Below are 22,459 nucleotides of genomic sequence, written 5' to 3'. Positions count from 1 at the left end.
TGGTGTCCAAAAAAGGACAAGCAACAAAACAAAACAAAGGAAACAAGAATGAATAGACAAGAGGACTAGATATCATTTCTCGATACAAAGATATCAATCACTAAGGGATAAGATCCAACAAGTAAATGTGGGACCATGATGGACTAAAAATTATACTTGAGTGGCAATAAATCACAATAGATTTGTGAGTTCACATTAAAAATTGAATAAATTATTTAAATAATCTAAATTGTTAACTATAGACTTTAAGACTTCACATCAAAAATTGAATAAATTATCTACATAATCAAAATTGTTAACTGGAGACTAGACTTCACAATCAAAATTGAATAAATTATTTACATGATCTGAATATAAATAGTTAAGTTGTAGAGAAAGAAATGTGATTGTTCATCATTATTGTTTTTGTTTTTCAAATTAATTTCTCCAAAACTAGATTTTTTTTTAACGATTAAAGGGCATCTTCCTACAGGGCCAACAATATAATTATAAGAATAAATATATATCTTTTACTTCAAAACAAAGAAGTAATCAAAAGACTCCGCATAGCTGACGAGTTTTATTTTAAATAAATAGATTTTTTATGATTTTTGTGGTTATGTTTTAATTAAAATAAAATATAAATTATGGCCAGCTTAACTTGTAGGAAAATAGGAACTACAAAAAAATGGTTTGAAAGTTCAGAAGTATAAGAATGAAATGATGAAAATTTTGTCATCACCCTGAGATCTCCTTGTACTGTTAGAGAGAACAATGAAGAGCTTACAGATCTCACCACATGCTGCCCCTAGTATTTAGCTCCTCCTAATGTTGATCTTCTTCCTAGGACTGTGAAAACGGCTCATCCATTTAAATTCTCAAGTGGTCTAAAGGTCCAGTAAGGTGGACTGCATAGTTCTAATAGCTGTGTTAGTCCATCTGATCCTAGTCTTTACGATGTATGTGCTTCATAAATTGTATTTTGTGGATGTGATTTTGAGACTTTCTCAATACCAGAGAAAGGAATCTATATATAAGTTGTTATATACTAAATATCATAAACTCTGACTGATGTAATTTCTGATGTTTAACTTAACAGAAATGGTGGAAATTTGCAAAAATGAGACAACATTTTATAGTCTAAAGAGTTTTTCCTCACTCTTTCAGTTTTTGCAACTCTTCAGTTTTTATAATTTGATCGTGTAAAAAGTTAGCTACCATTTCATAGTGAGTGCGTGGATTTGCAATTGCTTTTTTTCGGTAAATTACAAGGCTAACACTTGCCTAAATCCAAGAAAAATACGACCTTACAATGTCTAATTGCACCATCAAAAATAAATAAATTTGCACCTGCTATTGCCATGCCCTTTCAACTAGCCCAAATGGCATTATTAATGACTTTAAACCAAGGCTTCCAATTAAATTCAAGTGATTCATCAATTTGGACAAATTTTATTCTCTCCTCTCTTGTTTCACGACTACTTGCTGGTTGCATTAATCAAGTTTCTCATCTCTTCAGTACCCACCTACAATTTGCCTCTCAAAAAGATGTAATAGAAACTTGTCTTGTGATTTCAAAACCATTTTTTTTAATATTTTATTTCATGCTATTCAGATTAGTAGCAATGCAGCACAAACTTTTATCTACATTAAAATTATCCTCTAATCTTTGAGTTTGATTCACCTATTGAAAGGCCAATACAAGTCTTTTCTTCCTTCTCTTATTTTGGAATATTTTAACGTTTCTTCACGACTGTTTCATGATACTCCTTGGAAGAATTCTTGTATTGCAATTCTAAATGAAACTGCCAACATTTAATGTCAATATGCTGATTTAAAATGCAAGTAATAATATGATTGTTTGGGTATTAAAAAACTCACAAATTGCTTTTCTATTTACCCTTTCAGATCTTGGATGGTCAATTTTAATCTTCCTTAGGAAAAATCTGTTAACTGAGTTTTGCTCTAAGGGTTTCCCTTCTTGCTTAAGTTCTTCATCAATGGAGTAAGCCTACATACATACCTCATCAAGGATAACACGCTACCTTTTATATCAACACATTACTGCAGCCAACAAGCTCTCAGAAACTTAGCACGTTGACATGGCCTATTGTTCATATATATTAAAAAATTATTACATTATTTTCAAGATATACCTGAAATACTATTCCAGTTCAGGGTCGTCAACCTTTCTTGTCATCTGTAGCCAGTAAGGTATAACTCAAATTTCAAATGAATAAATTTGAAAGCCTCTAATAAACATTTGTATGCTTTAATGTCCTTTCCTAATCAATGGTTTCATAAAATAAATTCATCGGTTTTAACTGATCTAGCTAATGTGTGGACTCAAGGTCTAAAGAGTTTAGTATGTTGAATTGGAACCTATGAAATGTTTTTTAAAGTGAGAATTACTACATCAAAAACTAGTTCCACGTGCTAATTGTCATTGCTGATTTGAGGATGTCTTTTGTAATTGGAAAGTATTTACCCCTTAATCTATGATTTTCCAGCTTCTCGCATTACGTGTTCTTAAACACAATATCAGATAGTTTGACATTATTTTTGGTGCTATCAAGTGTGACGCTTCTTTATCCAAATTACAGTGTAGTGATTAGTTTGCTCATTTGAAGTTTCGTAGTTTAAATGAATTGGATTGAACAAGAGGCATTTGAAGGTCATAGAAAGCTGGCCTTGACATCTCAAGGGAAGGTTTGTGCGTTCGCAGAGGAGGCTGTCAAGAAGTTGATCAAGAGGAGCTTCCTTTTCCTATGTCTCAGTCTGAAAATTGGGCCCAATGCTGAACTGTTGGGGGTCGAAAAGGTTGATAATGGAGTACATGAGAGCCCAGTGCAGCCTGGTGGCCCTGATGGATTCCACCAACTTCCTAGCATTCGCCCTATCGATCCTGTTACAATGTCCATATCTGCTGTTTAAGAATTTTCACTCAATGATTGTGATTCAAGGTCTGCACCAGATTGACAGCGACAATTTGACAGAAAATGGAGAGATGGACAAAGTGTTTACTCCACATCTTGTCATGCCAACTACAGCATATCCAGACCAGTGGCTGAGGGAATGTGCTGATTTCCGGCATAACATCACCAGAAAACAAATACAAAATTTTACCAGCGGCTAAGGGAATGTGCTCATTTCTGGCTTAACATGACCAGAAAACAAATTCAAAATTTTATCAAGGATCTTGATCAGAGAAAATATGATAAATGGGCCAAGAAATAAAATGTTAGTAACCTATTCTGTGTGCACACCTTTTTGGCAAATTTTTGCTTGCATGCTACTATATGCTGTGTCCACTTTACGTACCTTGGTGCTGATGCTTTTGTTTTGATACAATTCTGTTTCAATCTTAGGTAATTAGATATGTGCTATCTGGAGACTTTCTTTTGTTCTACTGGCTCTCAGCTACTCAAGTGAACCTTTCTCATACACTTCATCAAATATTAAACAACAATTGGTATTCCCTATCACACCATTTGTATATTTAGTTTGGATTTCTTCATAAGAAAATCCATATATTTCAGTGGGTGTTGCTTTAAAATTTTATTCTACTTCAATCACTTACCTTGAAAATTGCAATAATGGTAGATAATTGATGGCCTTCATTCTCCTTAATCAAATCATCACTATGCAATGTGATCTAGATGCTCACATTTTCCCTACCGAGTAGGGGTGAAGATGTATGGATTTGTAGGCCAGCTTCCTATCTCTGCAGCTGGCTGCTTCTTACGCATATTGTTGACAAGTTTATTTTGTAATGCTATAACTGCTACTGACAGAGATGTTTCTTAACAAAGCAGTCACCTCTTTTCGCCCTTACAAAATTCCAAAAGATGTGATCTGGATACTCATGTTTTCACTACTGTGTAAGGGTGAAGATGTATGGATTTGTGGGCCAGCTTCCTATCTCTGCAGCTGGCTGCTTATTACGCAAATTGTTGACAAGTTTATTTTGTAATGCTATAACTGCTACTAACAGAGATGTTTCTTAACAAAGCAGTCACCTCTTTTTGCCCTTACAAAATTCCAAAAGCCCCCATGATCCACAATTGGCAGCCCCATAATTCCGAGTAAACTCCACCATGTCTACCACACGATATTTAAGCCAACCTCCTCAACTTCATTCTTTTTTACTTGCATTCACTGAGAGTGACATGGTTTAGGCGGTCCCATAAACTGCCAGTGACACTCAAGTCTATGCACATTTAGGTTGGAACTTTAGAAGGGTGCTTTGTTTCCTATTCCACTATCAAGCCCGAATATTCAAGGAGGGTTGAATGTTCTCATATACATTAAAAATCATCCTACAAATTTCAGACAACTAGGTGCTTTAGCGGCTAGGCAACACAGGCTTAAAATCTAAATATCATTTACAACATGATGACACAACACTTCAAGGGCGTAAAATGTCAAGCTACCTTTGCATCTTCTCAAATAAGCTAGTAGACTCTGCCACAGCCTAAAACAATCTTTTAACTACTTCTAAACCTTGGGTGGGTACACCATTTCAAAATTATGGCTTCTCCAAACAGAAATTGCCTCTGGTTGAGATTTGAAGTATCCATTGTCTAGTAGTAGCTGGCAGTTTAACAGAAGCATTAGTGTTATCAAGTTTGGCAGAGTACGTGTCCAAATCTATTGAACAATAACCGCTATAAAAGCCCTCGGCTCAACATTTATCATAAACCTATCTCCTCAAAATCATTCCCAATTTTCACATGCCTGCAAAAGAATGCAATACAATTAGAATACATGATTATTATTCTTAATGCAAGGAAGAGGCACTAACTACTTTGACTAAGTTTTACTCAAGATATTTTGATATGTTTTAGTTATCCATCATCATGTAGGTTTCTTTCCTGTCCCTCCTTACAGAATTAGAAGGTAACTGAAACTGATGAGAAGTTTCTGTCCAACCAAAAACTGAAATAGTGATACTAACAGCCGTATCTTGGTTAATGCAAAACATTTACAGAAATATGGAAAAAAAAATTAGGAGACAGTCTGGTAATAGTCATTGTGAAAAGAATGATTTCCTCTAAATTAGTAATTGTCTGATAAACATCAAGATACCAAAATCAACACATCCCCTTCACATGTAAAAAAGAACATTGGAACAGCCAATAGTAACATACTAACTACTGTAGATAAGTAAATAGGAAGATAGCTTGAAAATAAACAGCATACTAGTACATAATTTAAATCAATCAAATGATGAAACATTTTTCATTTAATCAAATAAGTAATAACGTGAGCACTGAGACTACAACAATAATTTTCTAATTTAAAAGATAATTTAATGGTTGTGGCACCGGACATTGAAGCATACATTTTAATCTGATACACTTGCAAAACCATGTTTACGATGAATATATTATTGCTCTATCACTTATTTCAAGTGAAAAATTGAAGTGCAATGACCCCCTACAACTTTAGGTCTCTTCAACAGAAAAATATTAGTCATCTCAAAAAAAAAAAAAGTAAAAAAATCACAAGATTCTTACAAACTAATTATTTGTGAAAACTTTAGTAGATGCTACTCCATATTGCATTAGATGTATTGGAAGAAGGTTTCTCCATTTTAAAGGATAAGTTCTTCCTTCAACGATGTGATGGGATGAAAAAACAATTCTTACTCAATGCGACACTGTTAAAGTTTGAACAAATTCAATAAGATTAAGATTCTGTCCTTCCTACAAAAATTCAAGAAACTATGAAAATTTACGAACAAGCACAGGCTTTGATGAGCTTGGTTGATTCTATCAATATGTATAAAGTGTAAATCTTGATCATCAGTTTTACAGAGAAATTTTATTGGTCAAATATAAAGAGGCTGCATAGCTATTTTTTATTTTGTGCCAATATTGATGCTCTATTTTTATATATATTTATAGGATTATTAACGAATCTCGTTGGGGCTTGCAAGATCTGAATTCTATTTTTAGTACTGTTGAGATATTGTTGTATATTTGTATCTATAAGCTTTTCAATGGTGTTTCTTTAAGTTTCTGTTATAGCTGACAATTAAAAAACCTGCCTTTTTTCATATCTTTGTCCCTCAGGAGGGTTTTTTTTAAATATTTTTAGAACAAATGGTGTAGATTACTCGGTCCTAACTAAGAAGCATCTCATCCAAATAACCAAATCCTTAGGATATCAAAAACTGTAAAACATCAACTCGACCTCAAGAAAGTATCCCAATGATTTTCTCATTTTTGTAAGCACTAAGGTTTGAACTTGGAGACTCAATCTTCAAAGATGCTTGATTATTTAAAATGCTGTATTTATTCAGCAATAGTGCATTAAAAATCTATTATGCTGCAAGATGTTTCGAGTATTGCAACAACCACCCCTAATGAAAATAGTTAACCCCTTTGTTATAAGAAAAATTTTGTGATTAAAAGAATGGACCATGGCTCGCATGCGAGCTCACTCTGCTCTTCGCTCGCGTTTCTGGCAAAGTATCTACTGAAGTGGTTGCTTCCCCTTGGGCTCCTTGAGATGGTTATTTTTCATCTTCTCATTCTAGTGTTTTTAATACCAACCCATGCGAGCGAATTCCAACTCCGAATTCATTTACCACATTGACGAGTGACCATCCAGCTTCAATTAATAGGAAAGCTGCCCTAAATTCTCACTCTATAATTTTGAAAAGTGCTCCAATGAATCATGGCACTAAAAGATGAGGAATTGAGAGGAAACATGCCCGAAATGGTGATTCTATAAACACTAATTCCAAGTCAAGGAATGATCAAATACAGGTACTATCCATTAGCTCTTCCAACAAGGCTTCAAAGGCTAATGTTGTTCCATTAGGCAAACGGAATCAGGGATCCCCCTCGGCTCTTCCTGCTCCAAGAAACCCTAGCAAGGATAAAGATTCAATGCTATCTATTCAAACCCCAATGTCACTAACAAGGAATCGATTAAAGATCTCGCTCGCCAAAGAACCCCAAACCCTTATTATCAATGATATCTATACCAATGTTACAGGACTCGAACTTGCCTCTGACTCGGAAAGTCAAAATTGGGCTTGAATTCGGACTCGGACTCAACAACCGGACAAGACCAAGACTCAGCGAAGACTCGAAAAATCGAAAAACCCATGAAATTCAAAGATTTTTAAGGATTTAAAAAAAATTTCATGCATTATTTTGTCAATTAACATCAAATGCACAATTATTGAGATAAATAGAACTTAACACTCATACAATCACATAAGTATAAAAGCGAATTTTTGAAGGAAAAAAGCTAAATAACATAATATAAAGTTAAACATAGTGTCATTGTCAAATTCTACAATATATGAAATCCATGGAATCAAAAGTTCAAAACATATATCAAAATATCAGCTAGAGTGTAGAAGACTAAGGTCGGGGTCCCATGGGCACCCGCTTCCTTAAAAATAGAGCAGGTGCTGCTGAGATTTTTTAGGTATATTTAAAAAGGGGAGCAGTCATATGGATTTATAAGTGAATCCGCTTCAAAAAAATCAGCTGCTAAATTTAAGGAAGATGTTTGTCTCATAAATTTTGTAAAAATGAATATTAATTGGTGGGAATTCATTTTGGTGGGAGAATGATGTGTAGATTGTTGACAAATGGCAGAATTCCTCCCTAAGCTAGTGGGGTTAAATCCAGCCCCACCCTTTTTCACCCGCTCAAATTGAGAGGGCTAAAAAATTGGGGTTCTTATTTTGTAGGAAAAGATTCCAATTAACCCTTTAGCCCCCACTAAAAAATCATCATGGAGCCACATTCTCCACAAAAATAGAGCCCAAGCCCCTCTCATGGTACCCCTGACTAAGGCTCATAGTAGCCTATGCCCTCCTACAAATACGCCTAAGATAAGTCATGGAAGACTCTAGAGTCATCCTCTCTCCCTGTGTTCAAGGCTGAACCTCAGGGGCATCCTCATCCTCATCCACACCCACATAATCTTCATCATCAGACTCGGATCCATCACTCCTAGCCTCAGGGTCCTACACTCGGTCTCCTTTCGTTGTAGCCTCCTTAACTACCATCACTACTGCCTCCGCCTCCCAATCCACCTAATCAACCCACCATCACTGAAGAGAGATGAAGACAAGATCAACAATCTTTGTGATCCACACTGCATGTGGATCAACAATATTTAATACAATTGGTGATATATCAGTGCCCTGGATCTATCTATGGAGAAGGCGAAGGTTGTAGTGAACAAACTACAAAGACAAGATCATTCAATTTTCGCACAAACAATGGAAATGCATGTAAGTTTGTAGAAGCCTCCTCCAATGCTTCCTTTAGCTCCTCTCAATACTTAAGTGCAAGCTACAAAGTTGCACAAACAATCAGCAATCAAAATAGGAGAGCAAATCGGTTTGCTAATTTCTCTCTCAAAACCTCAATAGTCTTCTCTAACTCTTTTATCTCTATCACAAGCATTAGCAAAGGATGGAATGACCTTTTTAGGTAAAATAAATATTATACAAAGCACAAACAATTCACTTTACCCTTTAATTTATTATTTTTTGCACACTTTATGAGTCATGCTGCCAGAGAGAGTCTAGAGCTCAGGACTCTAGGAGTCGAGAGAGTCCTTGGACTCGACAAGTCCATGTTGACTCTGCCAGGACTCTGTCGAGTCTAAGTCCAGAGGCCATTTGCCTCAAAAATGTGGACTATGGCTCAAACTCACAAAGTCCTGCTTGAACTCGCAGAGTCCCGTAACTATGATCTATACTAAAGGGTTATGGGAATATTGTCAAACAAATGGCCCTTTGCCAAATGGAGCCACAAAGGACCCAACTAGAACCCTAGTGCGCGATTGGCTCGAGACCTACTATGGCGATTAGGTAAGAATTTCTTCTCTCAAAAATGATGTTTTTTCCTAGATTGTTCCTCTTTAGATTTGATAGAAAAAATTGTTTCATGGAGATCCAACTTTTCTGAAAAGTTATCATTTAAAATTCATAAGATGAGAACCTAATTTTGATCCGAATTCTTTCAATAATGTTAAAGTTTTGAAGTGGCTTCTTTTTAGAGATATCTCAGTAGAATTATTATAGTGCAGCATTCTCTGTCACGAGAAATTCACTAGGGTCTTTCAAATAATGTTAAACTGTTGATTGAAACAGAATTCTCAACAATAAATTTTAAGCCAATTAGGTTGATTACAAATAATTCTTTGTATTACCTGGAATCAAAGATTTTAAAGGGTAGCATATCAGATAAAATCCTATGGTAAGTCACCCCCATTTAAGAAATGCAATACACTGGGGATCCTGGCACCCATCCCTGAGCTTAACATTTCTTTCAATCCTATGGGTGGAGGGTTTATTCTTTCAACTAGAGTATCCCCTTCTGCCGAGGGTATTCAAGGCTTCTATCTTGAATCTATTTTTGATGAAGGGGAAATTGTTGAGGAACAAGGGTTAGCAAAACTGGCTCCCATGACTGCTCCTTCCATGGCTTGTGCCAATCCAGGGCCATCTATGGCAATAAATAATTTGCCTCCTACTCTTGATCATGTTCAACCAAATAAGGAAGGATCTGATAGAGATATTTTGGCCATCCCTTAACCCCCCCCCCAAGATTCAAAATAAAGAGGAGGTTTTTTATCCCTCTAAAACATCTTCTCTATTACCCTCTGTTGAATGGGCTTCTCTATCTCAAAATAAAAATAGATCCTCCAACCATGGGGTGAGTGAGGAAGAAAAGGAAATTTTTCATGAGAAACTCACAGAAGATCTTATCAACACATTTACTGAGGATTATGTTAAAGAGAGTCTTCCTATAGAAAAAGAAAAACTAATTGAAAAACATCTGGTTTTGGGGGGTGAAGGATATACTCATAAAGACCTTAGAAATGATTTGATAAGAACGGAAGAATCAAATAATCTAAGAAAGAGGACTGGAACAATCTCAGGTACCTCTATCATCTACAAACTTGGTAAAGATTCCTATAAAGAGGGGTAGAAAATCTTTAAATGGGCTTAAAACTCAAGATGTTGAGGCTAATGGCCAAACTAAATTAATTAATCTATTGATGTAGGGAAGGGAAGTTCCTTCCCAAGGAAAAATGAAGGTCATTACATGGAATGTTAGGGACCTCAACGCCCTTAACAAACATCACTTGCTAAAGTGTCATCTAAGTCAATATAAACTAGATATTATGATAATTCAAGAAACTAAATTGAATCAAGAAGAGTTAAATGCTTTTCAAAAAAGGCTTGACGCTAGAAATATCTTTAAAAGCCCAACCGCAGGAGCCTCTAGGGTTTAGCAATCATCTAAAATCCTTGCATGGTTAGCATTACTCCCCTAATGTGAGAGAGAAATTGGATATCTACTCAAATTAAGTCTTTTAATTCCAAATTTCAATACACTTCAATTAATATCTATGGGCCTACTCCCACATCAGACAAAAGAAGCCTATGGTTAGAGATAAGCAATTATATGCAGACCCTACAAACCCTCTATACACTGGGAGGGGACTTCAATGCATTATCTTCTTCCTCAGAGAAACGAGGAGGCTTAACAAAATTATCACAAGCATCAATGGATTTTTATAACTGGCTAACCCAATCTGCCCTATTGGAAGTATAATCTAAGGATAACTCTTTTACATGGAATAATAGAAGACAAGGCTTCAATCAAATAGCAGAGAAACTAGATAGGCTTTTCATATCAAGAAATATTCCCATTGATGTCTCTCATCTAGCATCTAAAACTGTCCCTTTCTCTAGGTCTAATCATTACCTAGTTCTTTTAAGTTTTGACTCAGGTGGTACCCCTGCCAGAAACCTATTTAAATTTGAATCAATGTGGTTCAAAGATAAGTTTTTGCTTAATATACTTGAAGAGTGGTGCATTGTAACGGAGGTTTCTGGCTAAAAATTATATAAGGTGGTGCAGAAGCTCAAATTTATTAAGCAAAACCTTATCCAATGGAATAAAACTAAATTTGGAAATATCTTCTCAACAAAGGCTAAGAGGGTTGGTTTAGAAGTTATGAAACAAGGTATGGATGAATGTTTCGATCTCAAGGAAAAAGGCCTCAAATTGAGATTAGAGGACATTCTAGCTAAAGAAGAAATCTTTTGGAAACATAAATCTAGAGAAACCTAGTTAAAGGAAGGGGATCGAAACACCAAAAATTTTCCACAACAATACCAAATTGAGAAGAGCCAGTAATAAAATGTCAAATAAAAGATAATGAAAGCACCATGTTAGACAAGCCTACTGATACTGCCTTGGAGGTGGCATCTTTCTATGAAAAAAAGTTGAATAATCTTATTAATCTCTAGCTTTTCAAAATTCTTTCCTATGTAATATCCCTAAACTAATTAGAGATGATCAAAACAAAGCTTTATTGAGCAAAATCTATAAAGAAGAGGTTGCAACTGCTCTCTTTCAAATGGACCCTGATAAATCTCCAGGGCCAGATGGCCTCCGAGCATGCTTCTTTCAAAAATGTTGGCAATTTATGGGGAATGAAGTCACTGAGGCCTTGGATGGTTTTAGAAACTCTAGAGGATTACTCAAAGAAGTTGAGCATACCTTTTTAAGACTCATTCCCAAATAGAACATTGTGGAAAGTTTAAAAGACTACAAACCAATAGCATTATGTAACACTTTATATAAATTACTGTCTAAAACATTGGCTAATAGACTATTAAAACTTGTTCCCTTCCTGATTAGTGAGGAATAAACAGGCTTTGTTCTAGAAAGATCCATTTATGATGGGATAATCATAGCTCAAGAAGTCATCCACTCTCTTCAGCACAATCACTCCTCAAGCATGCCCATCAAATTAGATATTAGCAAGGCTTATGACAAGGTAGACTGGAGTTTCTTGCGTAAGTGTTTGTAAGCCTTTGGTTTTTTCAAGCAAAGGATTAATATGATCTTTGAATGTATATCCTCTCCTAAGTTCTTTGTTTTGGTCAATGGAACCCAGAGGGTTTTTTCTCAACATCCGAGGTATAAGACAAGGGGACCCTATTTCCCCCTTCCTCTTTATCCTAATGTCTGAAAAAGCTCTAGGGAGAGCATTTGGTAGTTTCAAATATTATCATTCTCTTAAGGGTATACAATTAGTTGACAATACAATGTTGTATGGGGAAGCTAGCATTAAGGAAGCCAAATCCTTCAAAAAGATTCTTCAAACTTACATGCTAGCATCTCTTGGTATCCAACTTGAATGGGGGAAAAGAATCTCCTCTAGCTGAAATAACCTTATTGGCAAAGTCAAAGCTAAGGTTCAATCTTGGAAAGGAAAATGGTTGGTCTTTGGCAAGATAAATTACCTTGCTTAAACCAGCTCTATCTATCATGTTGATCTTTCAACCATCAATCATAAATCTGCCAACCCACAAAAGGGATAGTATCAATAAAATACTAAAAGATTTCCTCTAGTAAGGCTCAAAGAGTAAGAAAAAAGTATCCCTCCTAGCATGGGACAAGGACTGTCGACCTAGGATAGAGGGAGGTTTTAGCATCAGAAGCCTAAAAGATCAAGCTATGACCCTTGAGGCCAAACTTATTTGGAGAATGATTAGTGTTGATAATAGTGGATCACTGACAGATAAACAATTACAAAATGCTTGTAGATAAATTCTGAATCAAACTATGCAGAATATAAGTACTTATCTGTACTGTGACTTGCAGCAAACTTTCTTCAGTCTTCCTTCTTCAGCAATGGCAAAGACACCTGATCACTGTATAACAAAATGAAGTTGATAACAATAAATGATGTTGATACTTATTTGCAGGTACTCAGATGCCTTGAATCGATGCTTTTCCCAGTGGCAGTGGTAAGTATATATATATGTGTGTGGAGAGACGTGACTCCGAAGAGTCGTGTCTCTACGTGGCCCAAAAGCCACGTAGGGACATGCCTCTTTGGAGGCATGCTTAGTTAATGCAACTGCCCAAACAAATTATATAAGCCACACCCGATAACAATCAAAGGGCCAAATAATGCTTAATACAAAGCAAGGCAAAGCACGGGGTATGAATCCCGATACAAGTAATGAAGTGCTGATAATATGAAGCCTGGCCAATATAAGTTGGTCAACAGTATGCTTACCTTGCTGTCAATAATTCGTATGTATGACAGAGGTATATGTATACATATATGTATGCATATGTAATTATGAATATATATACGTATGCACATATCTCTGTGATACATATCAGACAGTGGTAAATTTGATGCTTGTCTCTCTGTAATGTAAAGCAGATATCAGTAACAAAATGCAGATGCTTATATCTCTGTGATGCAAAGTAAACAGTGGTAGCATTCATGTTTGCTTCTTCTGACGCTAAACATTAACAATTAGATCCCCAAATTTAAAATGGGCTATGACCCTTGAGGCTAAACTTATTTGGAGAATGATTAGATCCCCAAATTTAAAATGGGCCAGAGTTCTTTACAATAAATATTTGAATCCAACTTGTGGAATTTTATGCTTCGTTGTAGATTTATCATTCTTAATAAACTTTCGTTGTAGATTTATCATTCTTAATAAACTAACTTGAAAAATAGGTAAAGGAGAGCAAGTCCGATTCTAGATTGACTACTAGTGAGGTTATCAAATAATTATTGATATGGCAAATCTACAATTGTCTAGAATGATTCTGTAAATTCATCAGGGTCCTTAATAAATTACGTGGACAAAAGATGACAACTCTCAGAATTGGAAATGCAAGACATTTTCAACCTTCATCATTCCACCAATGGAAACTGAAAGCTTGCAGACGTTACTAATGGAAAGATATATCACCTTCACTGCTAAACCAGGATATGTTAATCTGGGATGGATCTAAAACTAGCAAATATAACTCTAAAGATGGTTATAAGTACATCTATAATCTTAGAAATCGTCTCAAGGTAGCATTACCTCAATCTCTATGTTGGACTCCCTTATGTTTGCCCAAAGCTGGAGCCTTCTCCTGGCTAGCCCTTCTAAAAAGAATTTTAACTGCGGACAGAATTAAAAGAATTGGATTTGAAGGGCGATCTAGATGTCCCTTATGCGAAATAGCTGAGGAAGATGCAGACCATATCCTTCTTAATTGCTCCTATGCCTCTATTGTTTGGTATTGGTTTTGAAATAAAATGAACTTGCCTTGCCAAACTCAATTTTACCCTTCCTACAATCTTGGCATAAGTAGAATTCGGGTTGCATCCATTATGGTTTATGGATCATATCCACTTCCATCATTCTACGAGATTTGTGGAAGGAAAGAAACAAGAGAATCTTTAAGAAATTGAGCATGTCTCATGATTTACTATCAAAATTGAGGCTTCCATTATTGAAAACTTGAATTGTAAAATCACAAGTCTCAATGGGGCAACATTGCCAATGTCTTCTTGGAATGATAAGATGAGAAATTGGTGGCTTGGTCTAAAACTTCCCTTTTTATGGTAAGGGAGGCAAGGAAAGTAAGGAGTAAAGGGCTCGATGGGTTTGGACCCCTCCTACAGAGAATTGGGTCAAACTAAGCTTTGATGGAGCTCCTAGGTGTAATCCAAGGAAAGTTGGGATTGGTTGTTGTATAAGAAATCATCTCGTTGAGCTTCTTGCAATTTGTTCAAAATCAACAAGTAAGGTCACTAATAATGAAGTATAATTAAGAGCTCTCATAGAAGGCCTTTGGAAATAGTCTAAGTTTAACCTTAATTAGGTAGAGATTGAGGGCTATTCAGCTATATTGATTAATGCCTTTAGAAATAAATCTATGCCAAATTGAAAACTGAATAATTTACTGACCAAAGCCTTGGAGTTAGATAAAAATATTAAGAAAATAACAATTAATCATATATATATAGAAGCAAATAGTTTTACAAAAAATATAGCTAACAAGGGGGTAGATGGTACTAATGAAACTATCATCTTTCCCCATCTGTACCCACCTTAATCACCAACATTTTAAGATCACTAATAAAAATCATATTTAACAATGTACTTAATAAATTAATGGATGTAGTTATATAAAATCAATCCTGGATCGTGTCATTAAGTGTACTTATAACTATCATTTAATCTCAATTCGGCTCTAGCCAAGGTGGTGGTGATCTCGAGCGGTGTTAGCATTTATTTGCTCTTTTCATCCCTTATTAAAAGGATAATGTCTAGCTTTATTTTGCACTTCGAAAGCAATGGACACTCCCATCAAGCTCACTACTCTACCCTAACTCATGGCTTTTGACAACCCAATTAAGTTGGATAGGATAAGGCAAATCGTACTTGTAAGGAACATGGTTATCTGGAGAGCACTTCTCCAATGCTTGGGCACTCAATGCTTGGGCACTCAATATATTAACTGCCCTAATAGATTCCGCTCCACTACAGATATAGTCTCCATGTTCATTACAAGAGCTAGACATTTCTATGTTGACAACAACCTCATTGGTAGCGCCTATCGAGAATTATTTGAGAATGGTTTATTGGGTGGTCTTGATATAGTTCTTATGAACATCAGAGGAGATCTCACGATTCCTTTGGCTGCCAGCTACAATATGCTATATATTAGTGGGGAACTAGTCCCTACATCTCCTATCATCTTCACTGAAGATCTGGCAAGCTTCTGAAAGGATAGAGAGGTCTATCATAGAACCTTCGATTCCTCCTCTTCTTTGTTTTACTAGACCCCATTGAGGAGGACTGGCTGGAAAGATACTTTGAGGAGGAAGGGATTTTGCATGATTGATTGCCGCATGCCGCCATTGAGGACTTGTGGGCAGCTTCTGAGGAAGAATAGTGGATGATGATGTTTTGTTTTTGAAAACTCTTCATTTTTTAGTTTTGTTTAAAAAGGAAATTTCATATATACCTTTTCTAAGTCTATGGTAATTCTCAAACAACAGTATGACCATTTTCAGTTTTGAATACTTACATCTTTACTGAACTTTGTGATATACTATTGATAATGGAGTGAACATATTTTAAGACTCCCTGAAGCTTTGAAAGTACTAGCTCTATTAAAATACATGAGATTTTAATTTTCTGAAAAAGCTTATATTTCATTTTCTGAAAGGGTTTATCTTGATTTATTTTAATGTTTGAAAGTTGGCCCAGAAAGGGTGCTCTTCTTAATTTGAAAAGTCAATCAGGACTCTCCGACTTAAGTTGACTTAAGATCCTAGAAGGAAACGGTGATATACTGATTTTTACGTAAAAAAAATTGGGTTTGTCTCAATCCAGTTTTAAATTTTCCTTCAAAACCAGTGTGTCTCATTTAATTCAAAATTCATACATATAAGCTCTTAGTCATTAAATACATCCTAAGGTCTCTAATAATGCTCTGGATGTTTCTCGCAAGTAGAGTAAACGCTACTCAAGCCTTCTCTTCTTCCAAGAATACTTACTGTATATTTTATTGACTCAAATCCTTTTAAAGGGCTGACCATTTCATTTTGTCAGCTGATAGTCAAAGAATTAGCCAATGAGCGTATTCGTGGGGCATGTATGTTCTAAAACAAATGCCCCCTGATAACAAATATTGCTAAGCAGATTCAAACTAAGGCATCATCACTCAGCTTTAATCATGAATTGAACTAAACTTGAAGGTTTAATTACAAAATCTTAAAGCTTCACAGTTTATTCTTTGATGCCTGGATAAATTCTGTAATGTAAGTAACGTATAATCAAGTATACCCGCCATGGTAAATCTGACAATAAGATCTTTACTTCAAATCCCCCTCTGTGGATAATGTTTGGATTGTGGGAGGCTCTAGCTTTCTCTAAGTTTGGATTCAAATTATAGCTCTAACCATCTAGTGTAGAGAAAGGTTTGTTGTGGTTATGCTTAGCAGGTCCTTCAGCATTGACAGTCTCAGGAATAGCTGACAGTTTGTTTTTGCTCTTCATGGCTTCAGAGATTTCAGAAGACTATATAAAATTCCAGGCAGGGATCAACATCTTTGCCAAACATGTCAATTTTGTAAACCCTCTACAAGGGGATACATGTAATATTGCTTCAGAAGGCATCTATAACTGATTTTAAATTATGTATTTCTTAATTTTATGTAAAAAGAGGTATGACTTCAGTCCCGGGGTACACCAGGGGTTGTCCCCAGTGCTTGCACTTGAACGGGGTACTTTGTAAATATTTTTGAATTAATAAAAAATGGGCACTTGCCTCTTATTGATCAAAAAAAGAACTTCTGTGATTGAAATTTAAACATAACTGACACAGTCTAGTGGTTGAGATGAGGCATCTTCTATCCAAAATACTAATTTTAAAACCTGCATAAGAGTCAAACTTTAGAAAGGATCATGAATCCAACAAAAAAATATACTCTGATTATAATCATAAGATAAATACATTACTAGGTAAGAAGAAACTGTCTTGGAAGAAAAGTCACATAAGAATCCATTTGCAAAGGATTATTTTGACAGATATTTTTAAATACAACTAACTAATGGACTCATAATAACATATTTCCTACGCATCATGTACAAACATAACACAAAAAAGAAATTATTTTTAATACTAGGAGGCTCTCAAATAGGATTTATCAGCATTGCACACAAGGAGAGATTAAGTACTAGATTAATTTGACACGTCTTGCCTTCTCTCAAGTTGTGACACCCTTGCATATAATGTTGTGATGATCTCATTCTTATGAAAGATCTCATTCATATAAACTCAGATTCTAATAATGAGAAAAAAAAAGATATTCCTAGGTAAGAGGAAACTTTGTCTTGGAAGAAAAGTCACATAAGAATCCATTTGCAGAGGATAATTTTAACATCGATATTTAAATACAGCTAGCTAATAGACTCAAAATAACATATTTCCTACACACCATGTACAAACATAAAACAAAAATGAAAATATTTTTAACACTAGAAGACTCTTAAATAGGATTTATCAGCATTACACACAAGAAGGAGAGATTAAGTAATAGATTATCTTTTCCGTTTACCATTTGACACTTCCTGCCTTCTCTCAAGTTGTGACACCCTTGCATATAATGTTGTGATAATCTCATTCATATGAAAGATCTGTTGTTGTTGTTGAAAGATTTTTTGATATTGTTGAAAGATCTCTTGTTGTTGTTGAGAGATCTGTTGCTGTTGTCGATCATAGATTCTCTTTGCAGCTGTTGCAATGTTGAATAGGTAATAATCATTATCTGCAGAGCCAGGAAATCCAGGAACATATTCAACTGATTCATTCTCCTCATATACAAAGCTAAGAGCCTTGTCTAGTTCTTGTGTGTCTCTGTAAGAAAGGATCACGTGTTGATCTGCCAGGAAAAAAACATCATTACTGTTAAGGGAAACAAAATAATAATAAATTATGTAAGAAAAACAAAAATTCCAGCTTCTGTCAATGCCTTTTTCTACTTGAGCCAGCATATTACAACAGAAATTGAGAAAAGTAAAGGCGAGAAAAATACTCATCCAAAACAAATCAATCAACAGAGTAGGAGGTCATAGAGGGGTCGACAGTAGAGATAAAAGCATAGTAGCATATTCTATGTATGGCGAATTAGGTCTATAATAGATCAATTGCCCTTTTTTAATAAATTGTATTATTAATTTTCGATTGGAGAAATTCATTACTTTGACCATTAGAATCTCAAACCCAAAGCCCTATAAGGCTTCTCCTCTCACAGATCACAATCTTCTTCTTTAACATCCAATTCCCCGCACACCTCAAGATGAATATACAAAACAAAGAAAACCCTAAAGGAAACAAAAAAGAATTTTACATAATACTTCGCATAAATCATACCAGGAGTATTGCAGTGAAAGCACCGGGGACTGCTGTTGACAGAAGCAGAACTTTCAGCTTCGATCTGTGTTCCACTACAACCAGAACTCTCATCTACTGCCCTCTCAAACCCTCGTCTGTAATCACAGGAACCATGGTATGAATTCGTACAAATAAATTACTTATAAAGGGAAGTGCGAACATAAAATTTGATAAACTTACTCATCAGTTTGAGCTTCAAAGGAAGAGAGCATCCATCTGGGCATTGACTCCTGCTCCTCATTGCATTTCTGGGCTCTCTTTATATCCTCTTCAAAGTCGAAAAGGATTGGCATATTGCTGGAATCTAGTAATCCATTTTCTCTGTAATCGGCCATGGCGACCGTTAGAAGCGATGAATGATCCTCCCAATCAGATGTACTAATGGCTTATGTTTCGACAGAATGGAAAAATGCGGTTTATACCCATCTTGATAAGGGTTTTTGGGACCAGCCGAGTCGGTTTCCGTCTTAAAATATAAAATGAATTACATAAAAGTTAAAAGATAACCGAAGAATGAACAATGAAAATTAGGGCATCAATTTCAGGAATATAATCTTACATGTGAAGGTTGGAATAATAAATAGATGGCGAATAGGTAAAGTATGTTCAAAGATATTTTTTCAATTAAAAAATATATATTATGCATTAAAATTAATTTTAATTATTAAATTGTAAAATATAAATGTATTATTATTTTAATATTTTTAATTGTTATATTATTATTTTTTAATATTTGTTCTAGATTGAAAATAAATAAAAAATTATATACAATTAGTATTAATATAGTTTATATTTTTTTGATAAATTTCATATTTGTCAATACTTAGATTATTTTGAAAATGTACACATTTTTTTAACACTTTGTCACGACCCACCTTGTACGACTCGTATTTGGTAGGAGGTCGTGAACACTTTTTGAACCTGTCAACTAGGTCGGTGGACATTGATTAGCGACTGTGAGTATTGGTTGTCTTTAGTTTCCTAATTTGGAAGTTTGGTCGAGATGTTGTTCGACTAAGACCATTGTCAAAGCATAGTTCGATTCTGTGGTTGTGTCTTTGGTTTCATGAACTTCTTTGATTAGATTTTTATTTATTCTTTTTTATATGATAATCGACTATGTGATCCTAATCATATATCACTCTACTTACATGTTAGATGGATACATGTTGATGATAATCTTGTACTTAGATCTTATTGTTTATACTTATGAGTTGATATTATGATGTCAGAAGTTTACATGATTGACTTTGTGACATTTTAAAATTATGCTTAAATAATCATTATTGATTATCTCTGAATTAGGATATAGAATTTTATTATGCATATTTACATGTAAGTTACACATATGAAAGTAATATGATTATTTGAGGATGAATTGTGCATATTTGATATGTACAAGAGATGTAATGTTAAAAGTTGTTGATATCTTGTGCGGTACTGACTCATTGGCAAATTATGAGATGTTTTGTTTATTTTATTCTATGATGTAATCTTAGTAATTTGGTTGATAATACTGATGTGTTGGCATGTTTGAGGTTGTGAGTGTGCAGGGACTAAAGGCGAAAGAGTGGTTGAGGTAGAGGAGTTTAGCTCCTAGGTAGGGTTGGCCCAAAAATTGTATGGTGTAGTTAGGTGCGCACGCACGCGCGCACACACACACACACTTAATTTGTTTTTATTTAAATTTAAATCATTTGCTTTGATTTTATTTTATCTAGATGGAATAAATGACAAAATAAGAAGATTTAATGATTATTTCTTTTGAAGTATTATAATTTAGAAGTTAAAGAAAAACAAAACACTTTTTAATTCTTGTTTATTAACATTGGAAATTAACGTGTTGAAATTTGAAATGTTGATTTTTAGTGGATGAATTAATTGGAAATTAATAGAATAGAAAGTTCATTTTTCATCCACAATTTAAACTCGAGACAACTCCAAATATGGTGGAAATGAATTAAACACCAAGGGCCTGTTTGGCAAGCGAAATAGGAATACTTATTCTGGGTTTGTTATTCTGGGAATACAAAATTGGAATAAGTATTCCTCTTCTCTGTTTGGTTCACCCAGAATTTGATAGGGAATAGGTATAATCTTTGTTTGATTGTGCAAAAGAGAAATTGGAATAAGATTATTTTTTATTATTATTTAATATTTTTTTCATTATACATTTGAATGAGTAAATCCCTACGAAAACAGTTTAAATCAGTAATCTCTAGAAACCCGAATATGAACTAGTGATGGTAAATCCGTGTGAAAACAGTTTAAATTCGTCTCCACGGCAAAATTCTCGTGTAAGAAAAAGTGATGATTTAGTTTATCGCTAGATGCATTTTATTCATTACATTTCAACATTTAAAGCTAGGGTTTGGTGAATTGGAAACAAGTCTGAATATCTAACAACAATCCATAGACAATCTTCACATTTCAGACAGTGAACACGAAAAATTTGAACAAAGATCTATAGAACCTCAAGCATGAACTAGTGATGGTAACAAATTAAATCCTACACCATAGCGAAATTACCCATCAGAGAAAACGACAAAGGAAACCCATATGCTCAGAAGTCAAACTTGCAAAAATTGATGACGCTTGAGATGTTAAAAAAACTAAAGACTTGCTTGGTAAAAGCTTCAGTGCCAAAAATGAGCGGGCAAATTTTTTACGGACTCGAAATTTTTTGTTTTTTAACAAATTTTAAAAGTGGAATAGGAATAAGTATTCCAATTCCACCTATTTAGGTGGAATTGAGATACTCATTTTTTTGGGCATAAATGGAATACATATTCGAATTGTATGTTTATTCTCAATTCCTAGTTGTTGTACCCAAATGAATCATTCAGAGATTTCAAGAATAGAGAGATGCCTACTTCAGTCGTATTCCGCTTGCCAAATAGGCCCCAACAGATTTCATTAAGTCCCCGTAATGGGAGTGTAAAGAAAGAGGAACCGCAACTTTGAGGGGGGAAATAAATTAAAAGAAAAGATTTTAAGTTTCGGTAAGGGGGAGATATCGAGCATTGGAGGGAGGAGACGTGAGGAGTTTTCGTTGGTTGCTGAAGGAGAGCAAAGATCTTACACAGGCCAGTTACAAATTGGGGAAATAAACTTTGAAAGAGACCTGAATCTTGTGTAAGGCAGCAGCAGTTGAGAGAGGAAATCGAGAAAAATATATTGAAGAAGGGAGTTGAGGAGAATGGAGGGGGCATTTGAAGGATTTTGGTAATTTCTGAGGACTCTAGAAATAGTGGATTGCGGTGGTTGGAATTCAAAAGTAGTAACAACGAATTTGGGAGATTGTGTAAGCTTGTTTTCATAGATACTTTCTTTCAACCACAAATTGGCTACAACAATTTCCAAGTTCCCTTTTTCTTTGAATTTTGTCGTTGGTTACATAAGCTAGCTAAATGAATTGGGAAGATCATTTTTATACCGTTTCAATTTTACACTTGTTCTTGAAACAATGAAAGAAGTCTTTTTATTAGCAGCAAATGTAGTGAATTTTTACCTCTTCATGTGTATATAAATTATATAGTATTCATCAAAACTTAGGGAGTAAGTTTGATTGTGTAGATCTTGGTTGAAGTTGAATCTTTTCCCATTAAGACAATACCGTAGTAGTATTTTATTCATCAAGGAAATTAAAATATGCAAAATATGCAACTTGGTTGGGTATTGGCTTAGTTCGAGATTTTATAATTATA

At 34.8% G+C, this 22,459-nt stretch overlaps 1 protein-coding gene across 1 annotated transcript; it reads right to left on the bottom strand.

The window, feature by feature from the left end:
* Nucleotides 1–4,343: 4,343 nt before the first annotated feature.
* Nucleotides 4,344–19,270, bottom strand: LOC149542345 (uncharacterized). The gene is made up of 4 exons (XM_089797316.1): nucleotides 18,933–19,270; nucleotides 18,732–18,847; nucleotides 17,917–18,240; nucleotides 4,344–4,716 (listed from the first exon to the last, which is right to left on the bottom strand). The coding sequence occupies exons 1-4, from the start codon at nucleotides 19,085–19,087 to the stop codon at nucleotides 4,709–4,711; spliced, it is 603 nt and encodes a 200-aa protein (XP_089653442.1). The 5' UTR covers nucleotides 19,088–19,270; the 3' UTR covers nucleotides 4,344–4,708.
* Between the last annotated feature and the right edge of the window lie 3,189 nt (nucleotides 19,271–22,459).

This window comes from Cupressus sempervirens, chromosome 8 (genome assembly GCF_028749045.1).
Source record: "Cupressus sempervirens isolate cs-2001-9-10 chromosome 8, ASM2874904v1, whole genome shotgun sequence".
NCBI classification, from domain to species: Eukaryota; Viridiplantae; Streptophyta; class Pinopsida; order Cupressales; family Cupressaceae; genus Cupressus; species Cupressus sempervirens.
Note: the sequence above shows the minus strand (reverse complement) of the source record. Positions and strands in the feature narration are given on the sequence as shown.